The sequence below is a fragment of the Morus notabilis genome, unplaced genomic scaffold (assembly GCF_000414095.1).
Source record: "Morus notabilis unplaced genomic scaffold, ASM41409v2 Scaffold240, whole genome shotgun sequence".
Lineage (NCBI taxonomy): Eukaryota > Viridiplantae > Streptophyta > Magnoliopsida > Rosales > Moraceae > Morus > Morus notabilis.
In genome coordinates this window covers 109418-122083 of record NW_010368048.1, presented here as the reverse complement: position 1 = coordinate 122083, position 12666 = coordinate 109418, and the positions used below count along the sequence as shown (strand labels likewise).

General features: G+C 42.6%; 1 protein-coding gene across 1 annotated transcript; it reads right to left on the bottom strand.

The window, feature by feature from the left end:
* Positions 1 to 8502: 8502 nt before the first annotated feature.
* On the bottom strand, positions 8503 to 12383 carry LOC112094642. The gene is made up of 4 exons (XM_024176115.1): positions 12173 to 12383; positions 11960 to 12057; positions 9389 to 9447; positions 8503 to 9121 (listed from the first exon to the last, which is right to left on the bottom strand). Exons 1-4 carry the CDS (start codon positions 12381 to 12383, stop codon positions 8503 to 8505), a joined length of 987 nt encoding a protein of 328 aa, XP_024031883.1.
* Between the last annotated feature and the right edge of the window lie 283 nt (positions 12384 to 12666).

The window sequence follows — 12666 nt, the reverse complement described above, 5'->3', positions numbered from 1 at the left end:
CCGATACGAGTGTGTCAATCAAAAATGTTTGGCGGCACTCATCATCATCACGTGGTTGCTTTGCAATGTGAAAAACATTCACCTCCAAAGTCATGTTCCCAAAGGATATCTTCATTAGACCATTCCTACAGTTGATGAGTGCACTGACTGTAGCAAGGAAATGTCTTCCAAGGATAATGGGAATCTTGGACTCCATACTCACCACGGATTGAGTATCCAAGACTAGAAAGTCAACGGGGTAATAGAACTTATCAACTTGAACCAAAACATCCTCAACTATCCCCTGAGGCTTCTTGATTGATCTATCAGGACATGAGATTTGTGCCATATGTTGACCCTTTGGGTTGTGAAGGGAACTTGCCGCATTCTTGAATAGCCAAAGCTCCAGTCAGCTTCGTGATTTAACTCTTCATTTCTTTACTTTCTTCCACCATTTGCATGAACAGTGACTCAAACTTCTTATTTGTCTTACTCTGCGCCTCCATGAAAGATTGCAAGGTGTTCTCAAGAGAACCCCTTGGCTATTGCGAATTGTATTGAGGTGTAGAATAAGCCTTTGGTGGTTGTGGCTGTTGCTCATTTCTCCATTGTCCTCCTGATGGTTGCGCTGGGTTGGAATCTCTCCAACTGAAGTTTGGATGGTTCCTCCAGCTAGGATTGTATGTGTTAGAGAAAGGTTTGTTGTATGTCCTTAAGGCATTGCATTGCTCCTCGTAAACCCCTCTCATTTCATTGTAAGTAGGATAATCCTTAGCTAGATGCTCCACCCCTCAAGTGAAGCAAGGCTCTTGTAACTCTGCCCTAGCAACCATGTGAATTCCTTTACCTTCTTTGGTTTTGAAGGTCTCAATTTGTCGTGTCAAAGACTCAATTTGGGCTTTGAGATTATCCTCTTCCCTTAGTTGATAGATTCCAGCTGATCGGGACCGATTGGTGCTATCAGTAGCACTTGGACCAGTCCATGTGTGGGCTTTTCGGCTAACTCGTTAAGATACTCAAAAGCCTCTTCGGAGTCCTTTTGGAGAAACTCACCATTGCACATCATCTCCACAAACTGGTGCTCTCGAACTGTGAGTCCTTCATAGAAATAACTGACAAGGCACCAACTCTTGTAACCATGGTGAGGACACTAATTTAACAGATCCTTAAACTATTCCCAAACTTGATACAAAGTTTCATTGTCCTTCTGGGTAAAGGTCAAGATCTGTCACTTCGGACCATTGGTCTTATGATGAGGGAAATAATTATTGAAAAACCCTGTCGTCATTTCTTCCCAAGTTCTAATAGACCTAGGTCACAGAGAATACAACCAGTTTTTAGCCATGTCCTTCGAAGAGAAAGGGAAGAATTTCAATTGCATAGAGTCCGCAGCTTCAGCTCAGTTGTGAAAAGTGGGCACCACTTCTTCAAACTCCCTAATATGTACGTATGGATTCTCGCTCTCTAACCCATGAAAGGTCAGCAAGAGTTAGATTATGCCTGGCTTGAAATCCAAATTTGACATATTAGGGGGAAACATTATGTATGACGGTGTGGCCGTACGCGTAGGGTGAAGATAATCATTCAACGTCTTCAATTGGACCTCCTCATTTTGAGCCATCGCGAATGGATTTCCAACTGCTAATGAGGCTGGGGTCGAGGGAGGACTAGACGTGTGGGAAAAAACTTCACTAGGGTTTTCCAGTCTTCTTGCAAATCTCCTTGATTTGTCTCTATAACGATTCATTCACTCTACAACGTTTCACTTTTTTTATTTATTTATTTATTATTTTTAAATTTTTTTAATTTTTGATTTTTTTTTAAACAAAGAAAACAATAATGTAGAACCGCAAATCACAACCCCTAAGAGTGCTCCCAAGAAAGATTGGTAGAGTGAAGCCTCCTTAAAAACCAACCTCCTAGATAAAGCAACGTTCTTAGGAAAGACTGGTGGCGTAGAACGCTAACAAGAACCAGCCTCCTAGACAAAACTTCCTTAGTTTGTACTTTTCAACGTTTCCACAAAATTGCTTGAAAATTCATTAAGTTTTATGATGTGTCTTATGAATGTTAAATGTTAGGTGTAAAACTAGGTTTCACTTCAAATTCTCAAACTAAATTTCGGCGCAGTTTCGCCTTATTTTCTGTGTTTCCCGAGCTATCCTTAACTCGTTTTATTTGTTACTTCATCTTCTAATCATAACTAACAATCTTTCTCATACAACTTAATCAACTTAGGAACCATACTCTAGGGTTCCATCCAATTTCTCGCAAGGATTTTCATATCCAAAAGTTGCTAGAAACATAATCTAACAACCAAAAATTCATCATTTAATCACTAAGCTTTTAATTCCTTCATCAATTGAAATTCAATCACCAACTTAGCAAACATTCTCCATACTCTTTACCACATCCAAACCATTCGGTCAAGGTAAGAAAAAAGAGAGGAAAAAATAAAATCTCACCTTAAAAGAATGAAGAACAAACTCCAGTGATGTTATTCCTTGGTAATTCCGTCGATTTCCGCTTAAATCACACTTTTCCTCGCTTTGGTGAATTTTTTTTTTCTTTCTTTCTCTCTTAGCTGGTCACTCTATGTTCTTGTGCATGAAAAATTACTATTTCCTTGTGTTTCTTCATTAATAAACCGACCACCCAAAAAGACAAGGGTTCAAGTTGTAAATTTTGACTTTTCCAATGACCATTTTGCAAAATTTACCAAAATATCTCATTCCTTCTTCACCAAGTTGGCCGGCCATTCCTTCATTTCTCTTTCCACATGTCAAAATTCCCCCATCCATACTGTTGTTACTTTTAATCTCAACCATTGATCATTTAATAATTATCCTATTTTTGTTCAGCTTAATTTCCTGTCTAGTGCGCATTTTATCTGCGTTTTTTAAGCAGTTGGTTAACTTGGTCAACTTTGGACATTCTTGACTAACTTTTTGAGGGCAACGTTTTGGTCCACATTTCTAAATGATCGTCGGGATCCCCTCGACCGTCATATGGTGGGATCAACGGTGACCTGTATTGGTCGAGGAGAGGTGGCGCCATTATCTCTTCGGTAAATGGGTGGTCATGTGTGTGGCTAGGTGTGATGTCGATGTTTACCACCTCAGCCACCTGCCCTATGTTCTTTCTTAGGCTTGCTATGTCCCTTGTGAGTTTTTGCTCCAGGCTGGCCATACGTTCCATGATGGCGCGTGCTTCCTCAGTTGAGATGGCTGAGCCAGCTACTCTCGACGCCTCTGCCCTTTGACCGTTGGGCCCGCCTCTTGCCTACCCACCCGCCTGTACTGACCCTGAGTCTCCCAGTGGGTTTCTTCCTGGGTTCGGGGGTAGTATCTCGGGGTTTCCCTGGCCTCTTGGTATTTGGTCCTCGGGAGCCCGGAGTCCAGAAGCCCTTAAACGGCCGCCGGAGGATTGGGAAGGTCGGGGCCTAGGCTGGCCCCTTTGATTCTCACTATCCCCGATTTCTTTTCAGATATGTGGGCGGTCACCAAGGTTGAGGTTTTCAGCCATGGTAGGTCCCAGCAGCCTCGGGGCATCTTCTAAAGGTGGCATAGAGTTTCTCCCATCCAAGCGTTCAACCACGGTCATTAGTCCACGTACCAGATCGGTTAGAGTGGCTAGTTGGGACTGCATCTGCACAGGATCCGGCCGCGGCGCGTCTGGGGACGGGACATCATTTCTGACCGGGGGTGGAACCTCCTCCACCCCGTCATTCACCGGATGACTGGTGGTCTTGTCCATCTGGCTGCCTTGGTTGATGGCCTCAATTCTTCTTCTTAGAGGCATGCTTGCTGACTATTTTGTTGTTGGGGGTCAAACGCGTTCGCTCCCTAGTGGAGTCGCCAATTGTTGACGGTGAATTTTCGTCAACAAAAATAGGTTGGGCTACCTCTAGGTTTCCCGTCGGATTACCGGCTTTAATATAGGTTTTATGTAAGAGTTTTGTACTGAAGGTGTTTGATGTTTTTAGAGGGATGGGCAATTTGAAAGAATAATCCTCTAAAGTAAAGGAGCATAAAGAGATTTTATAATGGTTCACTCTATAAAATCATAGCTACATCCACTGTGGTTGTATATTCTTTTTTAGATGATTACAATTTACATCAATTGCTCTCTTGCTATTTTTTCCCTCTTTTTTTTTACGTGAACCTCTTTTGCATGGGACTTTGCCTCTTTTATATATAGAGCTTCCTTCGCTGGGTGGGTTTCCTTTGTAGGTAGAAGCACTCGAGTGCTCTTCCTTTTTAGGCCCAGACGTAGCCTACTAATCACTTGGAGTACTGTTCACTCAGCCAATTAGTCTCCTATTACAGCTCTGTGCATACCTGTAACCCTTTTCTGTCCCCCGTGGGGCGGTTTAAGGGTTTGTAATTAATGCCTGCATTACAGACATCCCTCATTACTGTACACAACTTGCCACATCAGGCTTTCCCCTAAGGAGCATGCCCCTCGTCGCCAGTGTTGTTTAGCCCAATTGTCCTTCTTGGCGGTCGATTCTATGACGAGGGATTTTTATGTTGTAAGGTCGACGGTATGATCTGTCGACGCCAAATGAAATTGACGCCCTAAGTTGGACTTCTTACTTGGGCTCTTCGCAATGGAAAGGAAGGGAGCCCCAGACGTCAAGGGTTGTTGTTTTGCGAGGAGAAGTTAAGGCCACATGTCATATTGTCATTCTTCCACGCATCCTCCACATTTTCCCCTACAACAGCTACCCCCCAGGTCGAGGGTTTCTTTTAGACAGCCTTAAGCTTAGTTCGGTCGTTCTTCCGTGCTTCGAGTGTGGGAAACCGGTCTCGAGCCTTCATCTGCAATGATGGTCTGGATTCTTCAGATTTTCTTAAGGAACGCAACCATCGCGTCAGTCACTTCCTTATGCTAATGTGGGGCCTTATTTTGAAAGGACGAACGTGAGCCTTTGGATTGCGCCCCTTCGTTTTCTCGCCTGAGTCTGTCATCGTCCGATCTGGGCGGGATTCCCTTGCTGTTAGATTCTATGAATTTCATCCGACAGTCAGGGGTCAAGGGTTTTCTTCCCCTTAAAAACCTTTCTGAACCAAGACCATTTTTGTCAAACACAAACACATTTCGCTTTCGTTGAATTGCCGTTTGCTCTGCCAGAATTCTTCCCCGTGAACCTTGACTCGCATTCCTTGTGTTGCTTGGCGTGTTACGAAGCTGCCTTAGTCCCAGACCTTGCCCGGAATCCTTCTTACTGGTAAGCCTCATCATCCTTTGCTTGTATCGTTTCTTACGGGTTTTCCCTATTGAATCACATGCATGTGTCAATATGCGAAATGTAGAGGTTAGAGAGACTTACTTTGTTTTGTTTGTCCGCATAGGATAGTTCTTTTTCTGGCTTTGTGGTTGTCTGTGCGCTTCTGGTTCCTGGGTTCTAGTGAACTTGGGCTACCATGAACATTCATCGTTACCATTCTTACATGAACGGTCGATGTTATCTCAAGGCGTTTGAGCAGTCGTCGTTTAGAATGGCCATCTTTTTCTTCTTCCTCTCGACGTTAGGGTTTTAACTCAGTTCCTTGTCTTTTTAATCACCAGAATAATGGCCCAAAACTCCCCCCGTCAAGAGGATCCCTCAGTCGTCCATCCAGACTCCCTTTCTGTGGTGGAGATTTCATGGTCTTCTTCTTCAGGCATCGACTCCTTGCTGAGGGAAGTAGAAGACGCCGAGGCCATGTATGGACTAGCCGACGATTTTGGTAGCGAGTTTGGTAGTGTAGAACAGATGTTAGATGAAGTGGTTGACCGAATTCCATTTACGGAGGGCAGTGTAAGCGGAGTGGCCACCTCACTGGTGGATGGCCCCCTGGCTGCCACGAGTGGTGACCCGAACAGGCCTTTCTTCACAGCCGGCATTGTGGCGTCGAGAGTCCGAAATAAGGACATTATCTGGGCAGTGAAGGAAGGATGCATTGACGAAAGGTGGTTCGAATAACTCCTCCCAGACATGCATTTTAGGACTAGTATGCCTCTGACCGGATACCTCCCTGTCTATACCAGAGTCGTTACAGCGGGGATGACCCTTCTGGTTCATCCCTTTGTAAAAGATTATTGCCACTTTTATGGCATTTCCCCTGCCCAATTGCTACCAAATTTCTGGTACTGCTTTGTTGGCGCCTGGATTTTGTGGAACCAGCAATTTGACATGGATCTTCCTCTGGATGAGTTTAGATTTATGTACAGACTGTGTCATGTCGCCAAGTGCGAGGGGTAGTATTTTTTGAGTGGGTACGGGAGATCTCAGCCCATATTTGGCAAGCTAATACTGGGCATTCCCTCGTCGTCACATGGGTGGAAACCCATATTTTTATGATACACGGGCCCTTTAATTTTCATCCCGACGACCGCCTGCCCCGCCGAAGGAAGGTGCAGGAGTCATTTAGGAACATGGGTGAGACTTTAATTCCCTTTCTTTTACCTTACTTTGCTTCTTCCTTCTTACACTGACAGTCTTTTTATCCTACAGTTAGTCAGGAACGGCCGAAGTTCTCTAGAAACAATTTGGCAAGGATTGAGAAGACCTTCTCGTTCCTGTCCGAGGTTCACCATATTGACACCCTCCTGACCAAGGCCAATCTTCGAAGTGCTGGGTTAATTCTCGATCTCCCAGACCCTACTGACCTCGACGCTGTCCACAAATACTTCCATTTAAACGACAAAGGTAAACCCATGTTCCCGACGCCTTTCTTATAATGGCATTTTGTTTATCCAAGCGTCGACTATATTTTTGTCTCGTTGTTTCTGCAGAAATGGCATCTTTGAGGATCCAGCTTCCCGGCAGTCAGCCATCTGAGCCAAGCCAGCAGCCCCCGCTGAGCCGACAACTCCCTTCTAAGGGAAAGGAGAAAGCTAGTTCTTCTTCCTAGGCGCCGAGGACAAAGAAGACCACAAAGGGCCCTTTGGTGTCGGAGGTGGATCATGCACCGAAAAGGAGGCACAAAGAGAAGACGTCAGTGGCAGAAACTTGGACGCCGATGGTCCCCATTCTTGATGTCAATGTTCCTCCAGCGCCGAGGGAACGCGTGCTTATCCCGGGGGCAAAAATCATGGATCCCAATTTCCAAGTTCCAGACATCTTTGATTCTGAGATTAGGGCGATGCTGAAACTTTCCCCTTGCTTCTCCCTTGTCTTCCAGGCTCTATATGAGTCTTTTCTCGAGCTGTACTAGATTGCTGCCACTCAATCTTCTTTGGTTGATCGTCAGTGAAAGCAGATCTCTTTCCAAATTCACGTAAGACTCGATTGAGCTGCTTTTTACTGGTTTCGCCACTTGTATTTTTATTTTCTGACCTCTAGTTTTTCAGGGCCTAATCCTCGCCATCCTCAACCTTCTCGACCTAGTGAAGGTTGAGGAGCGTGATAAGGAGATGGACGGCATAGAGGCCAAGCTTAACTCTCTTCTCGATGATGCTAAAAGTCAGTATGCGAATGCCGTCGAGCAGAGAGATGTGGCCATGGCCAAACTGAAGAGTTTCGAGGATGAACTGGCCAAGCTAACTGCTGCGGTTGCAGACCTCACGAAGCGGGCAGATATGTCTGAGGCGAAGTTGGCCGAAGCAACTGAGGCAGTGAAGAGATGTTTTGCTGAAGGGAAAGCTAAGGGGAAGAAGGAAGCTGAAGCCGAGGCTGCAGCAGTATTTGATGCCAAGCGTTCAGAGATTATTGAGGAGTTCAAGGCTTCTCCGGAGCTCATCGACATTCGTACCAAGGATTTTTAATCCACTAGTCAACAAATTGTCGATTTGATAAAACAAGAGCATCCTGAGTGGGATTTCAACTTTCTTTATGATGCTCCTCCTCCTGCTGGTGATGACAACTCTTCCCCGCCTAGTGATGACTCGGCGGTTGGCGGCGATGCCTGAAGAGATTTTTTTTTTTGTACTGCTGTCTGTAACTTATATGACATTGGTTTGGACATCTTTTTATTTCATTTGTGTTTTATAAAAAGACAGTAGATTGACAATAGATTTCATACCTTGCTCATTGTTATTATACATTCGCCTCTCCCTCTTGAAGGAGTCATTGTTGATTTTACCCCTTGGGGTCGTTTGTCTTTAGAAAATTCTTGGGAATTTTGCTGAGTGTTCGCCTCTCATCCTTGGAGGAGTTGACGCTGATTTCACCCCTTGGAGGTTTTTTTTTCATAAAAAAAATTCCTTAGAATTTTGCTAAGTGTTCGCCTCGCCTCTCCTCCTTGGAGGAGTCGATGCTGATTTCACCCCTTGGGGTTTTTGTCTTAGAAAATTCCTTAGAATTTTGCTAAGTGTTCGCCTCTCCTCCTTGGAGGAGTCGACGCTGATTTCACCCCTTAAGGTCGTCGTGTCATTTTTAGCGATCCATGGACCTCTGCCCCCCATGTCTTTTTAATATACCTTGGTTTTTTAAACAAACATGTTATTAAGGGGTGAATTCTTTTCCTTCTGCAAACATATCAATTTATTTAAATTGTAAGGATGTACAATTGGGATGCGTGAGAATTACATACACTATTGGTAGTACAGCCTTAGCTGTTCTGCATTCCATGGGTGTTGAATTCTCTTGCCGTCGAGGCTTTCCAAAATGTAGGTGCTAGGACGCGACACTTCCCTTATGCGGTAGGGCCCTTCCCAAGTCGGGCTCAGGGGACCGGTATTTTTTAGATTTGTACTCTGCGTTACCATTTTCAATACTAGGACTCTTGGGATGAACCTCCTTTGTCGAACTCTCTTGTTGTAATATCGTGATGCTCTTTGCTGATAGGCGGCGAGACGTAGTTGAGAGTCGAGCCTTTTTTCTTTCAGCAAGTCAAGTTCTCCATTCATGCCTTCTGTGTTATCATCGTCGTTGTGGATGACGGTTCTTAGGGTTGGCATTTCAATTTCTACAGGGAGTATTGGCTCGACACCATATGCCCTGGAGAAAGGTGTTTCACCTATGGTAGTTCGGCTCGTCGTTCGGTATGCCCATAAGACCTTGGGGAGTTCTTCGGCCCATTTCCCTTTTAGATTGTCGAGCCTCTTTTTTAGGGTATACTTCAATATTTTTTTGATTGCCTCGACTTGCCCATTAGATTGTGGATGGATCGGCACTGAGAAGTCTTTTCGAATGCCCAAGCTGTCGCAGAATCTGCGTGTTGAGGAATTGTCAAATTTTTTCCCATTGTTGGATACTATTTGTTGGAGAAACGGATCCGGTTATCAGAGTTACGGCGCAGCGAAAGTTTTAAAATTTTAATGTTGAACAAGGAAAGAAGACTCATGATGTATATAACAATAAATTAAATGCATGATCAAACATACCTTGTTTCTTGGACTCCAGAATATTTAGAGCGTCCACCAACGAATCTTCTCCACTATTCTCGAGCTCATTATCTCAGAGTGTGTGTGGGCACACGTGGTAAGGTTCCAAGCGATCGGTATTGCACTATGAACCCTAAATCTCGCTTTCTCAACCTTAACGCAAGACAGGAACAAGTTGACCTCGATCTTTTTCACTCGATAAAACCTTTCCTCTTAGTTTTGATTCAATGGAAATTTCTCTCTTATTTTTCCTCACACCATGAACGAATTCTTAAGTCCAGAAAATCCCAAAAAAACATTTTTCCCTTATCCTGAAGAAAGCCAAAAACGTTTTTCTCTCTCTTTCTCCCAAAATTCGTGTATCGCCTTTTGTGATCTATTATTATCTCTTGTTTCATGAAGCACTAGCCCTAATATAATATCTGGATCCTTTTTCAAAAAACAAATTTTCTACCCAAAAAATAATTAATAATTATTTTTACTAGAAAATCTTTTTGAACCAAAAGATCACAAACTTTTTGGGCTAGGTTCTATGAACCTTATCCACGAATTTCCTTAGGAGAAGGACTCCAAAAATTCGTGCACTTATCTTTAGGAGATAAGGTTGTTGGTTTCAACTCAAATCAAGATCCTTTGATCTTCCAAAAGTCCAAATCCTATCTTGATTCAAACTCCTCTTAAAATTTGAATTTAAATAAGATTCTCTTGTTTGGATTTTAAATAAATATTTTCCACAAACATTATCCATATTAATTAATTTAATCAAATGAAATATTCTAGATTTTTTTTCTCTAAAAAAAAAACGTGAACCATCTTTTTTAAATGAAGAAAATCTATCAAATAAGCTCCATTGTTTAAACTAATTAATAATTAATATTAGGAATATATTTTAAACTATTTTGAAACAAAATCTATTTCCCTCCATCCATTAAAATTCGTTCACTTTAAATAGGAGAGAATAAATTTTGTTTTTCCAAAATTAAACAATTCAAACACAATCTTATTTCCAAAATTCAATTAACCAAAATAATTAACAAATAATTATTTTATCCACAACCAATCATATGTCGACAAATCATTATGTTTGTCCACATTAATTTCACATGTCCAATCCTTTCAGAATTGCATGCAAGAGAGTACCATGTCTTTATCAGACACTACTTAATTTCCATTTAGCTTACCGATCTCATTAAGAACGAATCCTGAGACGCTTCGTGGAACTATATGAGCTAGTAGAGGGACCCGATGGAAATATGTAAAGAGGCTCCTATAATTGTGAAAAATTAATCCCTGATTAATTATTCAACAATTATCAACTTCAGGACTATACCACTAAAAGTCTAAAGCTGAACTCCCGTTTACATACCGTATTACGAAAGCTCTCTTACGTAGTGCTTCTTCCATTATCATTCATCACTTGCTTAATCCCCAATATGTTATCCATGATTGAATTAAGGACTTATTCTGTTTTACCTTTTCAATCATTTTAACTTAAAGTTCCATTATTCTCCATTGAAAGAACCACCGATTGTAAAAACCATACAATCGATAAACCACCGGAGGACACAAAGTAAAATGATGGCCAAGACCTTGTTATACTGTCTTTCAATCCCCGAATAATGCCTTCAAGTAGATAACATTTACCATCTACTAGATGGCTATGGTTTTCGTATCTATAAATCTTGATTTCTCCATCCATATGTCATACACCCAACACACAAGTATATTAACCATCAATTATCAGTGTCTCACCTATAGTGGATCAAAGTGCATGAGTCATGGATGCGAACTCAAGTATCCATTTCAGGATTAAGATTAATAAAGGATGATAATCAAAGCATCATTGATTCTTATAAATGGAATTATTAAACCGAATCAATTAACATTTTAGGTCCAGTCCAATGTCATACCTCAATACTGGTATACATCAAGGTTTCTACTCGGAACCGATCCGATGGTCAAGACAAACCATCCCTCCAAGGAAGTAGACAACCTTTACAATCTTAACATGAATAAGATCCCCAAATCTTGTTCCATCGATTGCGGACCTTTTATTTAGACTGTTATCGAATTATCATGTCTTCTATGTATACCCCATATACAACGGTAATCCGATATGTTACCAATAGCCTAGGAGTATTTATGTTTGCTCAATTAATCATACATTCAACAAATGAAAGTAAATAGGACACCACTTATTAAACATGAATAACCTCTTTTATTAATATCAAAATGTCAATCTGCAGAAAATCCCTAGAATCGATTTTCTATCCTTAGGGCACATATAGATCCCAACACTATTGAGTGGGGAACCCCAAACCTACACACAATGTTGTTCCACATGAAGTTGGTGCAGGCTACTTCCGTGGTTATAGTCAGAGCTTTTGCCTCTGTCCACTTTGTATAGTAATCTACTGCGACGATGGTAAATTTAAAGCCCCTAGGTGCAAGGTGTAATGGCCCGATCAGGTCAACCCCCCATTTAGCGAAGGGCCATGGACTGAGAATGGAGGTTAAATTTTCTGGGGGTGCTCTAGGAATTGTGACATACCTTTGGCACTTAACACAACGTCGGGCGTATTGAAAAGTGTCCTTTTTGAGCGTGGGCCAGTAGTATCCTTGCCTCAAAACCTTAAGAGCTAAAGACTACCCCCAGTATGATTACCGCAGACTCCTTCATGAATTTCTCGGAGGACCTTATGGGCTTCGTCATCATCCAGGCATCGCTGTAGCGGTGTCGAATAGCCTCGTCGGTAAAGCAAACTGTCGTACAATAAGTATCTAGCGGCTCTATACCTGATCCGTCTGGCTTCGTCTTTATTGTTTGGCAGTTGTGCATCCATTAGGTATTGGATGAGTGGCGTCATCTAATTTTCACCTGTTTGGATGATTAGTGCCTTAGCTACTACCTCAATGGTCGGCCGCTCTAGTTCTTCGATGGGAACGACCCCTAGTGCGTCAGAACCTTTTGAAGATGCTAGCTTTGATAGAGCATCGGCGTTTGCATTTTCGGCTCGTGGTATTTGAAGTATCTCGTAGTATTTGAACTTGATGAGTTCTTCCTTCACCTTTCTCAAGTACGCACCCATTTTCTCACCGCGCGCTTGGTATTCTTCTTTCACTTGCACAATGACCAACTGAGAGTTGCTGAAGATGCTAAGCCTCTCTATCTTTAAGTGACTGGCCAATCGCAACCCCACAATTAGCGCCTCGTATTCTGCCTCGTTGTTCGACGCTTTGAATTTAAATCAAACCGCCGAGGTGATCTTGTGGCCTTCTGGGCTAATCAATAGGACGCCGGCTCCTGACCCATTATCGCTCGACGCTCCATCCATGTAGAGCTTCCATTCTATATTCTCGACTTCTTCTGGC

Excerpts from the sequence above, each read along its gene's own strand:
- LOC112094642 (XM_024176115.1), bottom strand. The coding sequence starts at position 12,383 with ATGGGTGCGTACTTGAGAAAGGTGAAGGAAGAACTCATCAAGTTCAAA. Across the intron at positions 12,058-12,172 it reads GGCACTAATCATCCAAACAG|TTTGCTTTACCGACGAGGCT; the intron begins GTGAAAATTAGA and ends ATTGTACGACAG. Across the intron at positions 9,122-9,388 it reads ATCGCTTGGAACCTTACCAC|ATTCTGCGACAGCTTGGGCA; the intron begins GTGTGCCCACAC and ends CTCAACACGCAG.